We start from the raw sequence: 26844 nt of genomic DNA, 5'->3' as shown, positions 1-26844 counted from the left end.
CCCTCCCTACCTCCCCACCAAAACTCTCCTCTCCACCTATCTTCTTTTCTCTCCATCTTCGGTCCGCCTCCCCCTCTCTCCCTATTTATTCCAGAACCCTCACCGCATCCCCCTCTCTGATGAAGGGTCTAGGCCCGAAACATCAGCTTTTGTGCTCCTGAGATGCTGCTGGGCCTGCTGTGTTCATCTAGCCTCACATTTTATTATCTTGGATTCTCCAGCATCTGCAGTTCCCATTATCACTGAGTTTATTATATGGTCCTGTCTCATGTCTTTCTCAACTCCCTGCACACCCTCATTGTGCTATCTGGTATCGGTAAACAAATTGCTGATAATGTTACCATAGGCCTCTTGTTTTCCACACCAATCCCTTTCTGCACACCAATCTTCTTCTGATTTCATGTTGTCACACATTCAAGTACTATCAGCTGGCCATCTACAGAAATTCAATGAAGAACAGAGACAGCAATAACATAGCAGTCATGAAAGAGACCCTCTCAGTGGTTCTGACACCTCAAGCAACCAGCTCAAATACTGATGCAATATGTACCTTACAAACTAGAGCCAAGTTAGAATTAGCATATAGTGTATCTTTTGGGAATGAATGGACTGCAGACAAACCAGAGGATGGATGAATTAGTACTAGGGGGCAAGATAAATTGAGGACAAGATAATAGAACAGTTCTGATGCTGCAAGTCTCAGATGGAGACCTTGATGAGGTTGCACAAGTAGATTGCAGGTGGGGATACACACTGAGCTGTTGGGTGCAACAGTCACTCAATTTTCTTTTTCTGCTGTCCAGATAGAACATAGAATATAGAACAATACAGCGCAGAACAGGCCCTTCGGCTCTCGATGTTGCGCCGACCTGTGAACTAATCTAAGCCCCTCCCCCTACATTATCCCATCATTATCCATACGCTTATCCAAGGACTGTTTAAATGCCACTAATGTGGCTGAGTTAACTACATTGACAGGCAGGGCGTTCCGCACCCTTACCACTCTCTGAGTAAAGAACCTGCCTCTGACATCTGTCTTAAATCTATCATCCCTCAATTGTAGTTATGACCCCTCATACAAGCTAAAGTCATCATCCTCGGAAAAAAGACTCTCACTGTCCACCCTATCTAATCCTCTGATCATCTTGTATGCCTCTATTAAATCCCCTCTTAGCCTCCTTCTTGCCAATGAGAACAGACCCAAGTCCCTCAGCCTTTCTTCATAGGACCTGCGCTCCAGACCAGGCAACATCCTGGTAAATCTCCTCTGTACCTTTTCCAATGCTTCCACATCCTTCCTGTAATGGGGCGACCAGAACTGCACACAATATTCCAAATGAGGCCGCACTAGTGCTTTGTATAGTTGCAGCATGACATCATGGCTCCGGAACTCAATCCCTCCACCAATAAAACCTAAAACACCGTAAGCCTTCTTAACAGCACTATCAACCTGGGTGGCAATTTTCAGGGATCTATGAACATGAACACCAAGACCCCTCTGCGCATCTATACTACCAGGAATCTTTCCATTGACCCGATATTCTGCCTTCCTATTATTCTTCCCAAAGTGAATCTCCTCACATTTATCCATATTAAACTCCATTTGCCACCTTTCGGCCCAATTCTGCAGTTTATCCAAGTCTCCCTGCAACCTGCAACATTCTTCCAAACTGTCCATTACTCTACTGACTTTAGTGTCATCTGCAAACTTACTAACCCATCCACCTATGCCTGCATCCAAGTCATTTATAAAAAAGACAAACAGCAGTGGTCCCAAAACAGATCCTTGAGGCACACCACTAGTGACCGGACTCCAGGCTGAATATTTTCCATCAACCACCACTCGTTGCCTTTTTACAGAAAGCCAGTTTCTAATCCAAACTGCTAAATCTCCCTTAATCCCGTGCCTCTGTATTTTCTACAATAGCCTACCATGTGGAACCTTATCAAAGGCTTTACTGAAGTCCATGTACACCATGTCAACTGCCCTACCCTCATCCACATGCTTGGTCACCTTCTCAAAAAACTCACTGAGGTTTGTGAGACACGACCTGCCCTTGCCGAATCCATGCTGACTATCTCCAATGTCCAAGGTCCTTGCATTATGAAACCATCCAGAAGCTGAATGCAATGTCGGCATGCCAATTCGACGGTTAGGTTTTGGCTGGTTTTCTAGACTGCCTGGTAAGTCTTAACAAGACGAGACACTTACTTTAACAACAAGGTGTAGTTTATCATATGGTCATGGTAGTATACGTTAAGTTATATTGACATTATTAATAAGGCCATCAGGATGCAGAGTTAACATATTTGACCTCAATGGAATCTTCAGCTAAACCCTGATTATCTACCAAAGACTGTATGACATCATCAAATTTGGTGGGCATTTATTACAGTCTCAAACATTAACCTCTTCAGAACAATTATTTTATTCAACATTTCCCTCAAGATATTTCCCCATAGTTAATACTTGTTTATTGCCAGTAATCAATCTTCCCAAAAGCCTCTGAATTCAGACTGCCTTAATTTGTGGAGGGTTCACAATTCTTCCAGAATTCAGGGCTGCACGGTGGCTCAGCGGTTAGCACTGCAGCCTCACAGCACCAGGGACCCAGGTTCGATTCCAGCCTCAGATAACTGTCTGTGCGGAGTTTGCACATTCTCCCTGTGTCTGTGTGGGTTTCCTCTGGGTGCTCTGGTTTCTTCCCACAGTCCAAAGATGTGCAGGCTAGGTGGATCAGCCATGTTAAATTGCCCATAGTGTTCAAGGATGTGTGGGTATTAGGGGGGTGGGATGCTGCAAGGGACGGTGTGGACTTGTTGGGCCAAAGGGCCTATTTCCACACTGTAGGGAATCAAATCTAATAGATTCTCATTGGATTTGAAAGAATGTTAGGTAATTGGCTTGAGGACTGTTGACCTTTGTTTTTATCTTAGCTTTGATCTGCGAACCATCACCTCATCATTTTCCTCATTAGGTTTGTACAATCAAACATAAGTGGATGGCGCCTTCATGACTTAAGGTTTTGTGCTTCCTCAATGTAATGCCTTCAGCTGTATGACTGGTTTACTGAAACATCAGTGGGAGAAACATTTCTAATGAGGTCCCTACTCCACACACATTGCTCTTCACTCAAATGTAGTAACAATTGTACACTGTGATGTCTATTACACTGAGACACTGCTCGTCCCAATAAGTCTGTTCCTTATTACAAACAATGCATTAGACCTGTGAACTCAACTGTGGAGTCAATCTCTTAATTTGGACATGAGGTTGAGCCTTCAGCTTTCTCCCAACAAACAATTCTGATGACAATAAGACACACTGGAGATGATGGACCAGCAATTTATCAAGGCTATATAAAAGTCAACATGTCTACATGTCAAAGGAATTTGACCATCAAGACTCCAAATTCAGCCATAGGTATCTCAGCAAGCTAGTTACATGCTCAACTGCAAACTGGCTTGAAGACACCTCTTTAAAAGATGCAGGCTGGCTTTCTACAAAACCAGGTCCGCCTGATATCCAACCCTCCCAATGGTGAGCTGCTGATAAGTATGTAATCATGCAATGAACCACAGAATCCCTATGAGTACGGAAGCAGGCCATTTGGCCTATCAAATCCACATCAATTCCAGAAGGCATCCTATCTAGACCTACCCACCCCTATCCAACCATGTAACCCCACATTTCCTATGGCTAACCTACTTAACCTACACATTCTTGAACACTGTGGGCAATTTTGAATAGCCAATCCACCTAACCTGCATATCGTTAGGCTGTGGAAGGAAACATGAGCATCCAGAGGAAACCCACTACGATTCGAGAAGAATGTGCCACCTCCACACAGTCATCCAAGGCTTGAATCCAACTCATGTCTCTCGCTCTGTGAGGCAGCAGACATAACCTTTGAGTTACTGTGCCATCCCATCTTCTCAGAGAGTAAATGTGGTCCACCTGCAATAACCTAAAAGACATTCTGGAGGTGTCATTAAGCAGAGTTTGTAGTGATGGCACCTCTGGCACAGTGGTAGTGTCCCTACCTACACTAGGCATGATAGTCTGGTAGAGCAGACTTGATGGGTTTAATGGCCTAATTATGCTCTTATAGATGAGCATAAGAAATAGGAGAAGAATTAGGCTCATCGAGTCTCCTCTGCCATCCAGCCATTGAACCATTCTCCTGCCTTCTCCCCATAATCCTTGATTCGCATACCAATCAAGAACCCATTTATCTCTGTATTAAGTACATCCAAAGATTTGGCCTCACTAGCCCCTATGGCAAAGGGGTTCCACAAATTAACCACCCTCTGGCTGAAGAAATTCCTCCTCATCTCAGTTCTAAATGGTTGACCCTTCACTCTGAAACTGTGGCTTTATATCTTCTCCACATCCACTCTGAAACTGTGGCTTTATATCTTCTCCACATCCACTCTATCCAGGCCTGTCAGTATTCTATAAGTTTCAAGCAGATCACCTCTCATTTTCATAAACTCCATCGAGTACTGACCCAAAGTCCTCAACTTGGTCCTCATATGACAAGCCTTTCATCCCCATGATCATTCTTGTAAAATACCTCTGGACTCCTCCAATGCCAGCGCATCCTTCCTCAGAAGCAGGGCCCAAGATGCTTATGTTATTCTAAATACGGTCTGACCAGAGTGTTATACAGCATCAGTAGTACATCTCTGTTATTGTATTCTAGTTCTCTCAAAATGAATGCTAACATTGTACTTGCCTTCCTAACTGTCAACTGAACCTCCTCATTAACCTTAAGAGAATCCTGAACTGGGACTCCCAATTTCCTTTGTGCTTCAGATTTCTGAATCATTTTCCTTTCAGAAAATAGTCTACGCCTCTATTCTTCGTACCAAAGTGCATAACATCACACTTTTCCACATTGTATTCCATCTGCCACTTCTTTGCCCACTGTGCCAGCCCATCCAAGTCGTTTGGTAGCTTCCTGCTTCCTCAACATTTCCTGCTCTTCCAAAATGTGTTTGCGCTATATCTGAGGGTGATATGGTCTTATAATTACATATCTGGGTCACATTTGAATTATGGTTGTCACTCTGGCATGACAAGATCATTTGTTCAACATGCTAATCCATTATGTAGAAAACAAATAACAGATTGATGTTGTTATCTGTATAGACGAGGTTTGCCTTGTACTTTCTCCCTATTATATGTGTTTTCACTTTAACTGCTGCCATGTTCAACACTTTAGTATTTTAAACACGTTACCAGCAACCTTCAACTTTCCTCTCAGGACATTAAACTCCTCCTGCTGGAGCCCATAAATTCAATCACAACAACAATGTAATAGCTGGTCTAGCTGCTTTATCTCTTTTTATTGATCTGCAGAGAAACAGAATCTATAAGCAGTTTACACATCAGTGCTTTGTGGGATGATGCATCACTATTAAAGAGAATACAATCTGTCATGAACGTACACACAGTTTTTATGATCCACGTAAGGTGCTGAATTATCAAAGTAAAAATGTCACCACCTACACTTCATGTGATATGTCTGTTAAAAATGCAGGATATGGTTTTTAAGACCGTTTCATAAGGAATACATTCTACACACAAATCTCACACACAAACCATATTAGTTAGTGATTTGCATTCTTCCTTAGTCTATAAATGATTGACATGGAGAAAAATTAAAATAAACCTATGCGCATAATCCTATTATGAAAAAGAAATATTAATTTTGTGCTGTATATTTTTCACAGCTTAATATTGTTGTGTCATTCATATTTTCTTCCTTTTACTGTCTATGCTATTATTGTTACTAATTCAGAGGAATTTCATTGTTTCAATAAAATATACCCTACCAGCAAGTGGCCTCCATTTGCCATGCAACTATAAGCAATTCTTGCCCTTCCCTGTTATAAGTTTCATTCATGCAATTAAGCACTGATAATCACCAAGTACATGGTATTTAAATACTTCATCAATTAAAGAACATACATATGTTGTATCAATGGGCACTGAAAGTGATAACTCATTTCTATGAGGAGTTCATTGTGAATTTTAACTTTTCTGTTGGATTTTCCCCTCTTTACAGTACCCTTAATTTTAAATACATAACCTTCTACTCAAGTAATTTTTATTTACGTAATGGTTCTAACATAGAAGACATTGTAAGGCACTTTAGAGAGAAATAATGTAAGACTTAGAAACTGAGGCAATGGAGGAAGTTCAGGAAATATAAATTGAAAGATAGGTCGCGTGGGTACTTTTAAAGACAGTGAAGTAGAAAGGAGAACCTGAATGCGGGATTTCTAGAAAATGGGGCTGAGACTGTCATCACTATTGACACAAAATAAAAGCAATAGTGAATTGGGAGTTAGAGGAGAAGAATTGAAAGATCTTGAGGGGTAGATAACTGGAAGAATTGCCACAGGAAAGTGACACAAGGTTCTGGGGTAATTTGAAGGAAAGGTCATAGATTGAAGGGGCAGCAACTGATGTATGTCAATTGGAATGAGATAATTTTGAGTAAGAATTAATGAGATGCAGAAAAAAATGGGTGCAAGTTGTAAAGGTGGGGAGAGAATGATAAATGCCCATTTGAACAAAACACAACTTTTTTTGACTATGTTTCCAAACCCACACTCACGAAATGTGGAACTAGCTGAATGAGCTAATCTCCCTTATTTTTGATTTTTCTCTTAATTTTTCCCTTTCCTCTTCTTCGGTGTCCTCAACCTCTTGCTTTTGATTTCATTGCTATATCTTCACGGCAAGGAGTGCAATCTTGAATTAACCAGTTTGTAGAACATACAAGAGATCAGGAAAAACTGGGTCATAGCCTTCGAGATAAACTACAGATGTTTCCAGTCTGGTCCATTGTTTGATTACTCCAACACTGTACTCAATGCTTTTCTCTATGGCAATACCATGGACACATTCTGACCACGTGATTGAGGGGTAGAACAAAATTATAAAATAGGTGAAGTTTAGAACGCCTTTACATCCTGCAGTCACTTTCTGGTTGATATGATGGCTCAAATCTGAGGGAACAGCAGACTGTTGCAGAATGAAGGCTTAATAAAAGCTGCCAGGATAGCACCCATCGACAGTCATGATTTGTTGACTCTGGTTTCATGCTAGTGGCAGCTCTGAGTGGTTGTCCTCTAGCTCTGCATTTTCATGCAGCACCTACAAATCTTCACATGTACAGTTGTTGGTAGCACTGCCTGCTGACCTGACAAAACCAGAGGCTTAACCCAATCGCTTCTCTCTGATCAAAGGGCACAAAATGACAAAACGGAAGACGTCGCATATCTTGCATGCTGCAGCCTGGAATGATCCCAATGCGAAGAATTTGAGGGCCATTATCACTATTACAACCACTGGCAGTGCAGTCGTTGCCCTGTTCTGAGATTGCAGGCCTAGTGACAAGCAGCACTGTATTCAGTAAAATAGAATAGCACGCATCCTCTTCTGCATTTGGTTGAAGTATGAGAAATATTCTCTGAATACCACAGTTGGATAAGTTGAGGACTCTCCTCATCCTTGTCCCTCTGTGAGTAGCTCATTGTCTTCTTTACTACCTCAATTCATTCTTCCTCTTAGTCCAAGTGGGCTGGTAACTATTACAGCCATAACTGAGAATAAGTGGTCTACCCAGAACCCTTAAAGTCATACTGAAGCATTCTTCATATGCAACACACCAGCTTGTCAAATTCATGAACTTTAAATACTCTACAAACCAGCAAATGCTTGTAAAATCTCAAACTAAATCAGAGAAGATTAATCAACAGCAAACCTTCAAGTTATTCAAGACCCCTTCAACTATGATTCCTCTAGTGCTTTGGCAGGGAATGTTCACCAGGACGATGAGTTCAAAACTAACAGACCAGCATCACGTTAATATTAAATACTGATTGACTTTGCAATCTGTCTAAGCTGCACAATTCCTATGCTTGCTCCCAAAGCTTCTGCTAACAGTCTCACCAAGGAGCTGCATTTTCCCAAGTTATGCAGCTGGGGTTGGGAGGGAGAGGCACTCTCAATGTCATGCCATCAGGATGAAAGCCAGCCAGAGCTGACATCTTCTGAAAAAGCCTGCCCTGCAGTCATAACACACTGCAGGCAGGCTAAGTTTGTTAACAGTGGAATGTGGAAGCATAGAATTCTTAAGAGTGCAGAAGCAGGTCATTCAGTCCATCAAGTCCACACCAACCCCATGAACAGCATTCCACCCAGACCCACCCCTCCCAGATCTATCCCTGTAACCCTAGATTTCCCATGTTAATCCAACTAGACTGCACATCCCTGGACAGTAGGCACAATTTAACATAACCATTCCACCCAATGTGCACATCTTTAGACTGTGGGAGAAAACAAGAGCACTCAGAGGAAACTCACATAAACATGTGAAGAATGCGCAAACTCCACACAGTCAGAGGCTAGAATCAAACTCAGGTCCCTGGCACAGTGAGGCAGCAGGGCTGACCACAGAGATAACATGCTGCCTTTCAGTGGGAAGACATCCCACACTCAGCAACTCCTGCAATCTTGGCAATGTCAAAACTCAGTAGCTAGAGCAGCTGAACTGTAGGAAGGAACTCAAACAGAATCAGTGCCCAAGAGATAAGTTCAGATGTTTTCGGGTTAGAAGGATCTTGAAATCCAGAGACCAGTGGAGAAAGCTGAGTTTTGTAGGCAGGCAGTGTGTAAGGAAAGGGAGGCGACATTATGGTGGTGGGAATTGACCCTAACAAATACAGAGTACGTATAGATGAGCGACCCTTTTTATTCCCACCTTGACACATGTATTATAAAATTTAATATGGAATGGATAGGAGGACACTTGAAAAAGTCAGCGTCCCACATCATTAAAATATGCACAGCAGAGAAGAGCGCAATTTTGCAGCCCACATATGCATATATCTTCTGTTAATATGGTTTTTAAGCATGCTTAGAAAGCCTGCAAGTAAACCATATAACGTATAAAATAAGTTCAAGTTACTTCTAGCTTTAAAGCACTTCGTTAAAATATTTATTCTTTCATCAAGTGTAGGAGTCACGGGCAAGGTTCGCATATGTTGTCCACCCCAGCTGCTGTGGATCTGGAGTCTCATATGGATCAGACCAGGTAAGGACAGCAGACTTCCTTCCTTAAGGATATTAGTGAACCAGTTGGGTTTTTACAATCAGGAGGCTGGAAGAACACAACAAGCCAGGCAGCATCTGAAGAAGGGTAATACCTGAAACATTGCCTGCTCCTTTCCTCCAGATGTTACCTGGGTTGCTGTGTTCTTCCAGCCTCCTGTTTGTCTACCTTGGATTCCAGCATCTGCAGTTTTTTTTGTCTCTAACAGGGTTTTTATAATGATCAATGATAGACTCAGAAAATTGTCCACAAAATTAACATTCAATTCTAGCTTTTTTATTGAATTTGAATTTCATGGTAGGATTAGGATTCTTATCTCCAGAATATTAGACTCCATCTTTAGATTATTACTTCAGTGACATTACTATTACCAAACTACATCCCTAAGTTTCCTCTTGTGACTTTGAACCTCATGAGAACATTTCAGCCAAAGTCTTTTGGAATAATGAAAGCCACTTGACTAAAATTCAGAACAGTCAAGCCTATGGTAGTAAAGGTAATCCTAACTGAATGTGCAAGAAATCACTAAATGGAAAAGAATGCATTGCGTAAAGAAATGTATTTTCAAGACTGGATTTAAACTGCTTACTCCTTTAAATAGAAACAGAAAATTAATTGGGGGTGCTGCATATTAAATTTGACAAATTGAGGATATTTTGGTGGATGGTGGTAATACAAACATCCATTATACAACTCCCCCGAGTTTCAATTCCATTAAAACTAATGAAATTCAGGAGAGATGTATAATGGGTGGCTGAACCTCTACTGTCCATTTCACATAATCACTCAAAGTTAACATTACTACAGCTTTTCTAAAGTCTTCAAATGCTCGAGTGACCAAAATTAACTTTACCAAGCATAGAAGTTCTATTCAATAAAAGGTTGATAACCGGTCAACAATTGATCACCTGAGCCAGGAAAACAAGGTTAAATTTTAGATGACAAAAAACATGCAGTTATATTTTGTTCAACCATCCGCATTCAAAACAGACCTGGCAGGATAAAAAGAATACTCTTAAATTTGCCAGTTACTCACAGACCAGAATTTAAATATGGAAAAATTTCAACAGATTGTTGGCACTAGCAATGTGATTCTGTAGTGACAATGAACAATACTGAATTAAACCATGAGTTCATTTTTCGTCCATTGCTACCCTACATTAGCAGTTGTATGAGTTTGACTTCCGCAGGTTCAGAAATGAACTCAGCTTCCTCTTCTTCAACTAGCTTTTCAATGTGGCATGGAGGCCAGTGGCTAGCACTGCTGCCTCACAGTTTAGGGCCCTAGGTTTGATTTCAACCTTGGGTGACCATCTGTGTGGAGTTTGCATGTTCTCTTCAAGACTCTGTGGGTTTCCATTGGGTGCTCCGGTTTCCTTGTACAGGTGCAGTTTCAATGAATTGGCCGCACTAAGTTGTCCTGTAGTGTCCAGTGATGTGCAAGCTAGGTTGATTATCCATAGTAAAATGCAGAGTTATTGGGGATAGGGTGGGGGTTTGGCTCTGGGCGGGATGTTCAGCAGGTTGGTGTGGACTCAAGAGGCCAAACGGCCTCTTTCTGTGTTGTAGGGATCCCACAAATACTGAAGACTTTTGCTGAACTAAGCTCTGATTCTCTCAGCTCACAAACGCGATGTAACATTTCTCATGGAAGAACAATGTTACAGCAACAGGACCACATGGTTTTTAGCAATAAATTAAATCAAGATAATTTCACAGAGCCTGATTTTTTGTAATATACACAGTGAATAGGATTTAACAATTTGCAAGTTATATTCAAAAACAATTGCCATGTTCCTATCAGCATGTTTGTTTTTGTCTGTCTGTAAAGTAACATCGAAACTGCCACACCCTCACTACCACCTGCTCAAATGTACTGAACTACCCATCACAGGTGGATCATTGACTGCATCCACATTAATGAAGCTTGATTGTTAAAACGGTACTCTCCTAGAACCTAAGATAATGGGAGGGTCTAGGCCCGAAACGTCAGCTTTTGTGCTCCTGAGATGCTGCTTGGCCTGCTGTGTTCATCCAGCCTCACATTTTATTATCTTGGACTCTCCTAGAACCTTCCTGGCAACAGAACAATGAATTCTGCCAGTCGTTACCGGCAAGAGTTAATATTTCCCACATATTTAAGAATGCTTTAAAGGAATTGATATTCCATGATGATGGAATGCCATCTTCTTTCCAACCTGCCAAACAATCAACTTTGAACTAACTAGTTGACAGAATTCCTTTGCTGCTGCAAACTTTATTCTCTGCTTTTTTTTAAAAAAGGCATTGGGTCCACTCCTGTTTAGGTTTACAAGTGTCCGCTACTCACCAATTCCTCACTCACATAGCTATTTTTATGAACATAAAACCATAAAACCATAAGAAATAGGAACAGCGGTGAGTTGTTCAGTCCTTTGAACCTAGTCCACAATTCAGTAATTTCATGACTGATCCAAATTTCCCCATGTCCCCTTGCCTGCCTTTTCTGCTTAATCCTTGATTCCCCTACGAATCAACACTCTATCCATTTCAGCCTTAAATATAACAAAGACTGCTCCCACAGCTCTCCGTGACAAGGAGTTCCAAAGACACACAATCGTCTCACGGAAGAAATTTTGCCTCATCTCGCTCTTAAATTGGTACCCCTTTATTCAGGTGCTATGCTCTCCATGAACAAAAACAAAGGGCTCTGAGGAAGGGTCACCAGACCCGAAACATTAACTCTGTTTTCTCCTTCACAGATGCTGCCAGACCTGCTGAGCTTTTCCAGCAACTTTGTTTTTTTTCCTAATTTACAGCATCCACAGTTCTTTTGGTTTTTACTATGCCCTCCAGTCCTAAACTCTCCCACAAGCAGGCAAAATGGAGGCTATGCAAAACACTTATGTTCTGTCTGCAAAAATTGCCCCACGGTTCCAGTTGCCTGCCACTTCAACACTTTATATGTTCCCTGGTCAACATTTCTGCCTCAGACATGCTGCAGTGCTTCAGCACAGCTCAACATAAGTTGTAAAAACAGCACTTGTTCCACTTGGGTAGCCTGCAGCCTTCAGGATTCAATATCAAAGTGAATAATTTGAAGCCCTGAACACCCACTTCCATGTCCTTTATCCACCCCCACATCCAAACCTTGTCATCACATTGGCTGCTTTCAGAAGTGCAAACACATTTTCAACTATTTATATTCCCAGTTTTCAGCTCTTCTCCTTGCTTGACATTCCATTACCCACTCCTCACTGTCGTTATCTGCCTCTGGGCTCTGACTGCACCTTCCCTCTCATTCCTTTCACCGGCACCTTCCCAACACACCATCATTATCATCAACATACATAATATATTCATATATACCATCTAAATACTATTCCTGATGAAGGATTGCTGGGCCTGAAACATTGACTCTGTTTTCTGTCCACAGATGCTGTCAGAGGATTTAACTTTCTCCAGCAGTTTCTGTCTTTGTTCTTTAAGAATCCTATGTGTTTCAATGAGGTCATCTCTCCTCTTCCAAATTCCAATGAGTATAGTCGCAACTTATTTAATCTTTGCTCATAAGACAATCCCTTCACACTGGGGATCACCCTAGAGAACCTTCTTTGAATTGTTTCCAAGAAATAATATCTTTCTTTAAATAACATGTTCAGATATTTAAATTTTGATTTTAATCGGACACCCCAAGCAAGAACATGGTGCATTAAATCACACCCTGATTTATACCTTGTCCAGTGCTTCAGTAATATAAAGTTTTCATCATACCCCATTAAGAGGACTATGTTCTGTCTGTTCATTGAATCTCAGGCAAAATATATTGGCCTTGGAGGAGGTACGTCAGAGATTCATCACAATAACATAACTTGAAGAGTTAAAGTTTGCATAAACATGGTTTGTATTTTCTTGAGTTTTAAAGACTGAGGAGTGATTTTAACCCAATTGTTTAAAATGATAACATTACACAATAAATTAGATATAGAAATATGTTTTCCTTTAGTAAGGGAATCCAGAACAAGGTGACTTAATCTTAAAAATAAATTTTGGCTACTTATGAATGAAGTCCAAAGTACTTCCCCCCCCATATTAGCATGCATTACAATCTTTGAAAAAAAATGTTCCATTGCATGCTTGGTCTATTTCTTCTTGACATTTTACATTAAAGCATACAAGAGGCATAGGAGCCCAGTCTGATTATTTAAATAATCTTGTGTTGATGCTTTGAATGTCCAAGTGAAGACCTGTCTAAAAGGTGTTTCACATGGGCAATTCTGTTCTGAAAGCCCAAGAGACTTTTAACTGCTGGTGTCCTGCTTACCACATGAGATATGGTGTACCAGCAATTGACTTACTGAGTCTGTTTTATAGGGACTAAAGCAGGGAGGAGGTACATAAAACAATGAGAGAAAATCGCATTTGTGCATTCACATCTCACTCAGCAACGTAGCAAGTATCATGCAAAAACATTCGGATTGGATTTTGTTTTTGCTTTTATAAATACATGGAGTTTTCTGAGCTCTGTGTAGCTCATCTCTTACTAACAGGGATGAAGCTGTATTTTCACAACATTCAATCAACTGTGATTTTGTTATATTTGTGTCTTCCGCACTCAGTTGTGTAATGCCTAAGAAGAAAATTATCAGTCAGCAGTTGGATTGATGCCTTGCTGTCAGCTACAGTAAATTAACAATGACAGTTTATTATGTCAAGGCAGTGGCAGAGTAGGGCTCTTGAACTGAGAGCTCATATGCTCCATCTGTTCTTCTTTTTGTTTTTTTTTATTTTCCTCTTTTACTTAACCTTTCACTTTAGTTACTCACTGTGAAGAGTTTGGATGGCATCAGCAGTGGCGACTTATCCCAGCATGAACCCATGACTGAGGAGACTGAGACCAGTGTGGGAGACAGCGAGCCCAGGGTGGGGAAGGTGAGCCCAATATGGTGGAGTGCAGGTCCTCACCTACGTTTCCAGGGTGAGCACAAGACCTGGAATCAGCAGCTGCTACATCAGCAGAGGCAATTTCGGTGAAAGGTAGCACCTGAGGATCAGTGACTTCATTGTCGGTTGGGTCTGGCGCTAGTGGCTGCAAAATGGTAGTAGAAAGGCCTCACAGCGACATCAATGAGGTGGGCCCATCAGCAAGAGATACAGCTCTGATGGTAGTTGGTCCAGCATGGGTGGCGATGAGGTGCTTGCAGTGATGAATCGGCCCAGTGGCAAAAGATGGTGCCTGAGGATAGGCAACTTCTGCATTTGCTACCAACATAGTTGGCAGCAAGGCTGTGGTAACTCTGAGCCAGCTTAAAACTCAACCTAGTTGGACTTCTCTTTAAGTTTTATCTTTTAATTTCTTTTCTTATTCTTAAACTATCAAAATGGCACCATAGCATGGCAACAGATGAAAGCTTGTCATTATATTTTGTTGTATCTCTTACTGTAAGATACATGTGACAAGAAAAAATTTAAAAACTTAAATGTAAATATAGTAAGAACATTGAAGAAGAAAATTAGTATTGAGCTCCAGGTGATCTCCACTTTTAGCGAATACAATTAAAATGTTGATAGCTGAAAAACTAATTGATGCTATAATTTATCTGGTAGTAGTGTTATACTTACAACCATCACTACTTTTGCAAAATAATTTTAGTTCACTCATATTCATGTTTATAGATAATTGTTCTGCTAAAATATTTTTCAATATAATATATTACCTGCTTCTTACAAATTCCACAATGGATGCTTGGAAACAGAACACCACTGTTAAGGATAACATTGCAGTGAGCATTTCAGAGCACTGAAACAAAATGTAATGGAGGTCTATTACGAGGTGTTCATCAATTACCACCATAAGCTGAGTTTTTTTCTGAGAAAGACAGCAGTTTTTCTGTTCAGTTTTGATTTTAAATGTCATGAAAACTTAGTGAGTTCAAAAAAAAATATTGTTATCGATTCCCCCATTTCTGAAGAAGGGTCCCGACCCGAAACAACAGCTTTCCTGCTCTTCTAATGCTGCCTGGCCTTTTGTGTTCCTCCAGCTCCACACTGTGTTAATCAGTTATGACATGTGTTTCCTTATACTGCAGTCATAAAACAACCGAATGTTGCATCAAAAACACGTTGAAAAAACTACTCATTTAATTCTGTTTTATGGAAAAGACAAAGTGGTGAAAGGGGGCATTGAAACAATCAAACAACATTTAAAGAGGAATATTCTGTTCATTGATGCTCAGTTTGAGGCAAGATGAGACTAACTGCCTTTGATATCAAGCCAGCATTCCACTGAGCGTGGCATCAAGGAGGCCTAGTAAAACTGGAGTCAATGGGAATCAAAAGGGAAAGCTCACCACTTGTTAGAATAATACCTGCTTGTGGTTGTTCAATGTCAATCACCTCCGGACATTATTGAGCAATTCCTCACAGTGTAGAATCCTGGGCTCAAACATCTCCAAGTATTTCATCATTGACCTTCACTTCACAATACGGTCAGAAGTGAGGAATGTTTGTTGATGGCTGCAAAATGTTCAGTACCATTAGCAAGTTCCCAGATATTGAAACAATTTGTGTCAATATACAACAGGGCCAAGACAACATTCGGGTTTTGGCTGACAAGTAGCAACAACAACTGTGCCATATAGTAGCAGGTAATGGCTACCTCCAGCAGGAAAAAACGTAATCATTAGCTCGACATTCAATGACTTTACTACTGCTGAATTGTCCATTATCAATATCCTGGTCACTGACCATAAACTGAACTGGTCAAGTCATGGAACTATAGCTGGAACATTATAGTAAGCAACTTACCACTGTCTTCCCACCATCTGTCCACCATCTAGAATGTTAAATCAAGAATAGGGCAAAATATTCTTCACTTGCCCAGATGGTTGCAGCTCCAAGAGTACTAAAGGAGCTTGACACCATCAGACAAACCAGCCTGCTTGATTGGCATCCAATCCATCACCTTCAGTGCTTATTTCCTTCACCTACATGTAAAATGGCAGCAGTGTGTACCAGCTACAAGAACCAACAAGTGGCCTGAGACAGTACCTTCTAAGTCCATGACCGCTACTACATAAAACAACAATGGCAACAGGTACATGGGACCATGGCCACTTACAAGCTTGTCTCCAAGTTACGCATCATCATGACTTGGAACTATAATGCTATTCATTCATTGTAACTAGATCAAGTTCCAAGAACATCCTCCCTAACGGCATTGTGAGTGGCCCTACATACCAAGGACTGCAACAGCTCAAAAATATAGCTTGTTATCTCCCTTTCAAGGGCAATTCAAAATGGGCAATAAATGCAGGTCCAGTCAGCAACACCTGCACCCCATAAATCAATTAAAATGCAAAAATAAAAAGAATATTCATGTATATCAATCAAATGTGTAATTTTGTTATTGTTTGGCTTGGTGTCAACTTTTGAACTTTTTTTTTGTTGCAAATCAATGCCAAAAATTGTCTGATAATACTTCTGTGGAGCAAATGGAGTGTTTTTAATGTGTTAAATATGGTATACAGATGTAAGTTATTGTTATTATTCTAACCGGTTCTCTCAAAAAAGGTGTGACACCTATTTAAATCAAATACTTGGTTTACTTGTGAAACAGCATTTCAACTACTGCTGTTAGCACAGCTGACACAGTGACACAACTGGCAAATTATGATTTAGCTGACTTCAAAATTAAAATATTATTGCCTCCTTTTCAAAATGTCATGTATGATTTGTAGTGTGTTATTGTGGCAAGTTGTCTGATTGACCTTGAGGATTATCTGCCTAACGCTATCCAATGGAGCCAGTCATTGGCATTATAGATATTAGCTGACATCTCCACATTGAGACTTCTGGCCACTTTAAAAAATGTTCAGTAGCTACCTGATTTCCCACAGAAGGAATGTATGAAATTGCACCTGCAGTACTCTGTGCAATTATGTTTATTTTATTGCAAAAATGACATAATTGCTATAGAAACATTTCAGAGAAAGTTCACTCAACTCATTGCTCAGATGATGGATTTTTCTTTGAAAAACATAATGAACATGCTGGGCATTTAGCCATTGGAGTTCAAAAATAGAGAGGTGGCTTTATTGAAATATAGAAGACCTCAAGGGGTGCTGAGAAGGGTAGATTCTGAGAGGATGTTTCTCTTTTCAGGAGAGATGAGAACTTGTGGATTCAGTTTAAGAATAAAAGGCCTTGCCTTTAACACTAAAATGAGCAGAAATGCTCTCTCTCAGTGGGTCATTTATTTGTGGAATTTTCTACCCTAGGAAATAGCGAAAGCTGGATATACAAATGAGACACAAGTTGTGATGGCGCACTGGAATGTGAAGTTAAGAGCACACTAGATTAGCCAAGATCTTGAGGAATGGTGTAATAGGCTGGAATGCATGAATGATCTACTTCTGTTTCTAAGTCCTATTTTCCTTTGCAAATAACATAATCCTCATCTGTTTCAATATTATGAGCATATGAATATGTCAAACTACATAGATTTTATTGCTTGTACATTGCTTTCTGTTGCTTATGAATTGTATAAATTAATTACCACTACAAACTCATTAAAATGTGTGATAATTAGTCATTTCAATATTTAGTGAACTAACAGTAGTGGAGACTACATCCAGAGCATTGTGTGTGGTTTTGGTTTCCACGCTTGAGAAGGTATGAGGGGATTTCCCATGATGAGTTGTTGGACAATTTGGGACTTTTTTCTCTGAAGTTTAAAAAAATTGAAAGGTGATCTCATTGAAACTTGCAAGACTTCGAAAGTGGCTTGATAAGGTTGATGCTAATAAATTGTTTCCAGTAGTTCGAGATTGTAAAATGCAGGGAAACAATCATAAGGATCCAAACATTTAGGACAAAGATGAAAATAAATTACTCCAATCAAACTTGTAATTCTTTGGAATTCTCAACTTAAAAGATGCAGATGCTCTATTATTGAATACATCTGAAGCCTGGTAAACAGTTCGTCAGAGGAACCAGGCAAAAGTAGCTAAAGCCCAAGATCAACTGTGATTGTGAAGTGAGTGGTGGAGTAGGCCAGACAATCGTTTAGTTTACCCTGTTCCTATTTCTTATGCTTTTGTAGAAATATTAACATAGCTACAGCCTTCAATGCTATTTCAGCAGTTGAATGGGTAGAAAGTTGTCTAACCTAAATATTAACTCTATTAGTCTCTCCACAATTCTGCTTGGTGCATTACATGTCTCCAGCATTTTCTATTATGATCTATCCTAATCTTCTATTTTCTGACAATTGACAATTTTACCGTCCATGTTATTACATTTCCTGTTATTTTGTATGTCTGAATTCTTGTAACCAGTCTCCTCAGAGACGTGTTACAAAATGTCTTTGAAAACGTAAAGCCGCTATACCTATTTCATTCATTTATTTCTTTAATTCAGTTTTGAAACAGCTTTGATATATTTGTGAAGCACAACTCATTTGCAAAAGACCATAAGCAAAAACAGATTTTGCTGAAAAAGTTCAGCAGGCTTGGCAGCATCTGTGAAGGGATATCAGAGTTGATTTCAGGTCGAGTGAACCTTCCTCACTGGACCTGAAACATGAATTCTGATTCTTCATCACAGATGCTGCTAGACCTGCTGAGCTGTTCCAGCAAATTCTGTTTTTGTTTCTGCTTTACAGCACCAAAGTTCATTCTTTCTATAAATGGCCCTGTTGGCTTTCTTTAAATACATCGAAAATATCTAAATATTCACTAAGCTCACTTCAATTTTTGATTCTTAGAGCACATTCACAACTGACATTAAAATCAGTCTATCACCTCTCAACTCATCCTTCCCTTTTTGAATATGGGTAATATGTTAGCTGTTCTCTAAATCCTAGCACAAGTTAATAACTAAGGTGAATTGCAAATTATTTGTCACACAACTTCTGACTTCCCTCAACCTTCAGCCTTCAATACTTCTATCAACACTCTTCCACCTTCAGTACTACCACAATTTTAAGTTTTACTACGTTGTCAACAGTTACGCCAACATTCTCAATTCTGCCACTACTTGTATTTACTGCTGGCAAATAGTTATTTCATATCTTTCCTTACCTTCAATCTCTGTAAGACTCCTGTTTGAAACTTTGTTGTTCTATCTCCTGTTAGAATATTCGTTTCTACTTCATATGCTCCTAAAATTACTTATCAAGTCTTTTACTTGCAAGCTTATTTTTCCATATTCCCTTCCAGCCCTCCTGGTCTTTTTTAATCTCTTTTCTACATTATTTTATACTGTGTTTCTTTTTAAATTTCAGTTTAATGTTAATCTCTACTTCTCCATGACACCTTACCTTTCATGCATCTCCTGTCAGCATTATATTATATTGTGCTATACATCTAATTAATGTTATGGCATCATATAAACAAATACTCCCCGAAAGGAAATAAGTGTGTCTACTCACTCAAAAATCCAAAAAGACAATCACCTTGCCTGGTGGATCTCACTTATATGTAGTCATGAATGTGAAGGTATGTATTGCTCAGTCGAAGAGAATTAAATTGTGAAATGCAGATTGAGCCGGCCTTTGAATGACCTTGCATGTCATGCAAATGGATTGAAATAGACTTCTTGATGCTTGCTGCTGGGGAACTCAGCTTGCTTTTAAACCTTCAGAAAACTAAAGTGCAAACTCTCATCCCATCAATGGCAATCTGATTTCTAGCATCTTGTCTAATTAAGTTCCTCTGTCCACCTTACCTTCTGCTCCAAAGAACAGCAGAAGTATCTGCCCAAAGAATGGATTGAGAAAAGGCAACAGACAAAAAGAAAATAATAAAATAATATAAAAAGGTGAAAATTGAACACTTAACCTTATGACATTATATCTCCTGAGGCTGTGGCATGGCAAATCAGAGCAGGAATAACACACTTAATGGTAAAGTCCTGAGGAGCATTGCTGAACAAAGAAACCTTGAAGTGCAGGCTCATAGTCCCTGAAAGTAGAGTCACACGTAGGTAGGATAGTGAGGAGGTCATTTGGTATGCTTGCCTTTATTGGCTAATGCTTTGAGTATAGGAGTTGGGAGGTCATGTTGCTGCTGTACAGGACAGTGATTAGGCCACTTTTCCAGCATCGCATGCAATTCTGGGCTTTCTCCTATAGGAAGGATGTTGTGAAACTATGAAGGGATTCAGAAAACATTTACAAAGATGTTGCCAGCGTTGAAGGGTTTGAGCTATAGGGAGAGGCTGAATAGGCCAAGGATATTTTCCTGATGGGTCGGAGGCTGAGGGGTGACCTTACAGAGGTTTATAGAATCAATTTGGGTATGGATAGGATAAACAGACAAGTATTTTTCCCTGGAGTGGAGGATTCCAAAACTAGAGAGAACTGGTTCAAGATGAGAGACAAAAATTATAAAAGGAATCTAAGGTGCAACTTTAGGGTGGTTTGTTTATGGAATGAGCTGCCAAGAAAGTGGTAGAGGCTGGTATGATTCCAACATTTAAAAGGCATTTGGATGGGTACATGATTGGGAAGGGTTTAGATGGATATGGGCCAAATGCAGGCAAATTAGACCAGTTTAATTTAGGATATCAGGTCGGCATGGACAAGTTGGACCGAAGGGTCTGTTTCCATGCTGTAGAACTCTATGACTCTATATATTAGACATTATGATGTCAGATTACATGAGACTGGATGACATTATTTTTCAAATATTATCAAATTTATTTGATAAGTATGGGTCACCTTCAGTTGAGTATTTCTACTAATAGCTTCTTTCTAGCATTTAATGTTTGATGAATCGGGAGGCTACCCTTGTGCAGGTGAAGAAATGAAACCATCCTGGCCAGTGTGTCCCCAGAGAGCCTAGTCCCCAACTCTGAACAGCCACTCTATTCTCCAATCTCTATTTGCCCTCCAGCCACAATTCCTCAGTTTCTCCATTTGCTGAAGCTTTGGAAATCTCTGCACACCCCTTTCAACTCCCAATGTCTTCCCCTCAGATGTTTCTCACAAATTTTCCATAAAGCAAAATCAACATTCTTTTTTAATTCCTTCCTACAAACATATTGCTCTGGAGGAAAGTAAAATTTTCCCACTTCTGTCACATCAAAAGTTAAAGAATTATCATCCTTTCCTTTTGAACTCTTTATCGAAGCTTTCCTAAAAGGCTGGAAAATTCCCTGGAGAAATTGCATTATTAGCTATTTGCAACTACTTATGCTAACTGCCTGGGGATTTTATCAATTTCCCACCTCAATTATCACAGTAGATTGGGAAAGCGCTTGCACAAATTCTAGACTGATCTAGATATTTTAAATATAGAACTTGGGATATAAAGTCATTCATTTTTATTGAACTGTTGTTCTTGTACAGATCTCAAAAATGTTGACAAATCTCACCTTTTTGTACTATCTATCCTGTACGGCAATATTTAATGACAGTAAGACCTAACCACTTTTCATTTTTCCTTAAGGTCAATTCATATCCCAGAGTGGTAAAATATAAATAATGGTGTTGCATAATGCAGAAAATCACGGTGATAACTATAAATAACAACTGACGGACTACACTTTGTATCTCAAAGCAGAAAAATAGCAGCGTGCTTCTTTAGAGAGAAGTCTTGAATTTATTAACCCACAATGGGCAAGGCATTTACTTAAGTTAAAGCTGGTTGCTTAATCCAAAGTTTTGACAGTGGGCTAAGTTGAGCTGTTGCGCTTCAGTCATCATTATTTTTACAAACTTTGAAAGCCCATTGATTTGGACATGAAGCACAGCAATATGTACGTATACATTCAGTAAAGCCTGAAGTTTTCACTTACCTGCCAATCAGCTGGAACTCTCCCAATGATCCAAGTCGCCTCATGGACATTAGCAGCCCTCTAATAGTCATGCCCTCACAAAAGCAAGCCACAACTCGGGCCTTTGGGAGTTGACTGCGTAGCTTCTTCAAAAGCTTATCAAAGTTCTGCTCCCCAGCATTGCTGTAGATTTTGTAGGAATTAGCAATGCAGATTCCCTCCTTAGCTGCCATCTCTTTAAAAGCTTCCATGCCACTTTCTCCATAATTACCTAAAAGACAAACATTGGACGTCATTGTTCATCTATGATTAATCTCAGTATACAATATATACTTCATGCTATTTTAGTAAAATTATTTAACTGACTACAGTTATTGATCCTGTTACCAGTAATGCAGAAACAATCATTTATTCTGTTCACAGCAAAATTCAACTTCCATAACTACACGAATGTAAGAAGGCACAAATATTTACAATATTTGAAATAACAGTTTGAATGAATTTGCTTAAACAAAGATCTTATTATGTGACTTTATCTGCATCAAAACATTCACATAGCTATGCTGTGAATAGAATATTCTAATCTAGCTTTACATTCACAACACAAATTGTTGCATTAGTTACAGGAATGATGCAAGGCAAGCTTTAATACGGGGTGCAAATATCACAAATGTAAGTGGAATGATATTGGCCTTTGGAATACAACAGAAATCTATAAATTTTAGAGAAGCCAGAAAATGCATGACAATTACAGAAGTGCTGAAAAATGGGTGTGATACCTCATTTGCAATTCTAAAAACACACTAAGACTTGAATTTATACAAGGTTTTCCAGAGTTACTGCCTTAATCTTAGCAGATGGTCTGTGGAACCTCCAGAGAAATTGTGCAAAAGGCCATTTTTAACTATATACATCATTCCAACAGGGGTTATTGTGATTCTTCCCCCAGATTTATGGCAGTAGGCAAAAGGAACTACCTTGTCCATAAAAATTCAAAGCGCTGGTGAAAATTTGATAAATGTTTTCAAAATTGTGAGGAATCAAGCAAACATACAAAGAGAAAAGTGTTCCCACTAACAGAAGGGTTGAGAATCAGAGGACACAGGATTACAGTGATTTATTAAGGAACCAAAGATAACAAGAAGTCAAACCATTTACATGGCAACTGGTTGGGATCTGAAATGCAATACCTGGAAAGGAAATGGAGGGGAGTTGCGGGGGGGGGGGGGGGGGTGCGCAGGGGAGATTCAATTGTGGCTTTATTCATGGCTTGAAAAAGATATTGGATAAGCACCTTAAGTTGAAAAATAGAAGGCTGAGGCTTACAGTGATAGGATGGTACCAGCTAAACATCTTTTGGTACAGTGCTGGCATGGGCCTCAAAAAGTTAAAGGCCTCCCTCAGTGTTTTAACTTGTTGTTAAATTCTATATTTATGGGGCAAAACTAATGTTCACACCACGGTCTTAATTTCATTCATTCACAAAGCTGAAGATCAAACTCTAGCAAATGTTAACACAGGTTTTACTGTGGAACTTCAATTATTAAATATAGTTGAACTAAAGCATCAGTACATTTTAGAAGCATGATATTTGAAGAAACTTCCTGTACTCTATTTTCCATAAAGTGCAAATATACAAATCTCTGAACTTTTCCCAAATGGATTCATTTGGCCCATTCTTCCTGAGGCTTTCTTCCTTAATGCTTTAATTTTAAAGTCCCTAATACACAAAGGGTAGTGGGTCTTAGAGAGTTAATGTTGGAGTCTGCATTAGGCTCCACCCAATTTGATGATGTCAAACTGTTCTGCACAGAGAATTGGGGCATCCGAGTTCTTGATCTGGATGGGGTCAGATGTGTCATGATTGGATCTTTGTGATTGTGTGTAATGAGTCAATATATCTTGTACCTAACACAATTGTGCAACAAGCGACATCTTGTTGTAAGAACTCATGTGTACTTAATCCTATATAATGTTAATTAAACAGGGTAGTAGATGCAGCATTGAAAGGAGGCTTGTTAAAAAATGAGTAGAATCATGTTGGCTTGGTGTTCTTGCAGCACAGTGATAGTGTCCCCTCCTATTGATATACCGAGGAGGTTCACATGCAAATTGGTTAGATATCTTTTCATCAATCAAAAGGAGGATTGGTCAGAGCATTCTACCCAATAACAGGTATACTTATCGTTATCTTTAAATATTTTGATAACTTAATCCTACTATTTAATTGTTATATCATTCCAGGCCAATATTCCCCTGTCAAATATTTTATCTCCTAACTCTGGCCATTTATGCAGCTGTACACTTCAGCTTGTGACCAAACGTTCAGCAATATGACTACCACTCTGGAATTCTATCCCTGAAACATTCTGCTTATCCATTTCTTTTTCATTATTTAAGTCCATCTTGAAATCCATCTCTTTACCTAAGCATTCTGCACCCAAAATATCTCTATTTTCATCACTTGATGTTACTTTTTCCTTGTAAATTCCTTTGTAAATTAAACTCACTTTACTGCCATTGTTGATCTCCAATACGTTTGTTTTCTTTGATCAAATTATAGTTTCACTTTTTGAAGAAAATAATACAAATCAATTGTGGTTCTTAAACAAAAACTTGTATGTTCTTCACAGCCTCAGAAAACTAAGTATATTCCCAAGAAACATTTCACTTTTGCTATAGGCTTAATTTGGTATTACACAGTGCATAGCCATTTATAATGCCTTCTTCTATCTTCTCTGTGGTTGACAAAAATTAACTCTCATGTCCAACACAACAGTGACTACATTTTAAAAAGTATTTTTTCAAGGAATATTTACTTGGTTGTAAAGTGTTTTGAGACAATTGATATCAGAGATAGTGTTGAACAAATGCAATATTTTTGTTCTTCTTGTTTGGCGAATAATGAAGTATAAAAGAAAAATGAACTCTGGAAAAACATCCAAACGGATCTAACTAAAATGGCACATTTGCTGTTCTAAGTACTTATACATTCAACACTAAATTTCCATTTCATGAAACTAAAGAGTTTTAGAACATAATAAAGACTAACTATCCTAAACACATGTTATCCTATAATTATCCAAAATTAACAATACTGCCAGATTTTTTTTCTCTGTGAAGAGTGATACGACTAGAAAAAGCAGAAAGAATATTTACACAATATTGCTCTACAAAACAAATTCAATCTTTTCTCTTTTGTCTCTACAATCAGTGAAATCTTAACTATACACGTCTTTATAAAATGACAGATCTTAGGGATTACATTTCAACATATCAAAAGTATTGATCAAAATAAAGAATTTTATACATGTATTTTCTGAAATCGTGCTGAGAATTTATAATCTAACAATCCTCAAACTCCAGTTGCAACAAAAATTAGGTTTTCTAGAGATAGTCGGAACTGCAGATGCTAGAGAATCTGAGACAACAAGGTGTAGAGCTGGATGAAAACAGCAGGCCAAGCAGCATCATTAGAGCAGGAAAGCTGATGTTTTGGGCCTAGACATCCCTTCAGAATTTTCAGAACTTTCTGGAGAAGGGCCTAGGCCTGAAACATCAGCTTTCCTGCTCTTACGATGCTGCTTGGCCTGCTGTGTTCATCTAGCTCTATACCTTGTTAATTAGGTTTTCTAGTCAGGGATAATTAAACACATCTGTGCCTCCATGACAAAATAATGCAGTGGTCCTTTATTAGTGCAATGTTTCTCATCATAAAACAACATTTGATCCAATGTATCATGAACAATTTTACATATCTGGTCTTACAATAAAAAGCAGGTTGCTTCTACCTTTTTAACAGAAAATCTTATCTCTGCTTCATGGAGTAAGGGAATTTCTGAGTGGAGGGCACAGAGACAGATCATTCCCTGGCTCTGCAATCTTGACCCAGGAAAAGCCGGCACAGTGGGTTGAATTTTCCTTCTGGGTTGTCAGGGTTCTTGGGGTAGTGAGTTAGGTGACCTTGGAATGAGAATGGAGGCTCCTAAATGTGAATGTAGGCTGGATGAATTGCCTGCCTCAAGGCACCAACACTGAATGCAAGTTTACTTAATTAAAAACAAAATAACATCTCTCCAGCATTGACATCTCACATATCTCTCTCCTCTACGCTCCTGACACCCTATCCTACCACCTGATGTTCATCTACCCATTCCTATAAGACCACAAAGGAAGGAAGAGTGGAACCTGGCAGCATGCAGGAGAGAACGAGACAGCTATTCAAGCTGGCGAAACTATCACGGTAGGACCATCCGTATTCTTCCTTTTTCTCTCTTCCCTTTGCTTCCATTTTTTTACTTACCTTCTGGAGAGAGAGGCAGCAGCCGCGGCTTCCGTGGGAGGGCGTGGTGTCAGCTGGAGGCCCAGTGGTGGGGAACTGGCTATAGGCCTGAGTTCAACGTGGTTAGAGAGGGCCTGAAGTGTCGATCCCCTGGCACCTCCAGCATTGACAGCAGGAAGCCCAAGGTTTCTTGGAGAGTGGGCCAAAGTGGAGGAGACCCCACCCTTGCAGACAGTGCACTTCAGACTGTTGAACGACATTAGAAAGGACTGTAATGTTAACTATTCACTTTATTTCTTTATTTTTATAGTAAGAACAACGGTAATGCTTTACTTTTAACTTTGACTCTCCTGTGTTACTAATTTTTACTAAGTTTTGTGCCTAGGTATCTTCATAATAAGATGTGTGGCAACATTGTACTCCTGTACTTCTGCGCTTGAGTACATGTGATAATAAAGCTTAAATCAAATCAAATTAAATCATACTCTGGTGCAACCTGATGTTTCTCCACCCACTCCAATGCCATCTCATGCACTTCTGCTCATCCATTCATCCATCACAGCCTTTCATAAATCAATGTCAATCAGCCTGGCTATCAGCTCCTACATCAATCTACACCCATCTACCCACTATTTTGGCCCTTTATAGCTATTTCATAATGTCGTGACAACT

General features: G+C 39.5%; 1 protein-coding gene across 6 annotated transcripts in view; it reads right to left on the bottom strand.

Moving 5' to 3' along the window:
* The window catches only part of grm5b (glutamate receptor, metabotropic 5b), a 678909-nt gene that overhangs the window by 442140 nt on the left and 209925 nt on the right, over positions 1 to 26844 (bottom strand). For all 6 annotated transcript variants that reach the window (XM_059646560.1, XM_048533155.2, XM_048533158.2 and 3 more), the window contains exon 3: positions 21912 to 22161. In XM_059646560.1, the coding sequence (XP_059502543.1) occupies positions 21912 to 22161 (250 nt within the window). The remainder of the gene's footprint in view (positions 1 to 21911; positions 22162 to 26844) is intronic.

This window comes from Stegostoma tigrinum, chromosome 6 (assembly GCF_030684315.1).
Source record: "Stegostoma tigrinum isolate sSteTig4 chromosome 6, sSteTig4.hap1, whole genome shotgun sequence".
Classification (NCBI taxonomy): domain Eukaryota; kingdom Metazoa; phylum Chordata; class Chondrichthyes; order Orectolobiformes; family Stegostomatidae; genus Stegostoma; species Stegostoma tigrinum.
This window is presented reverse-complemented; position numbering and strand designations above follow the sequence as displayed.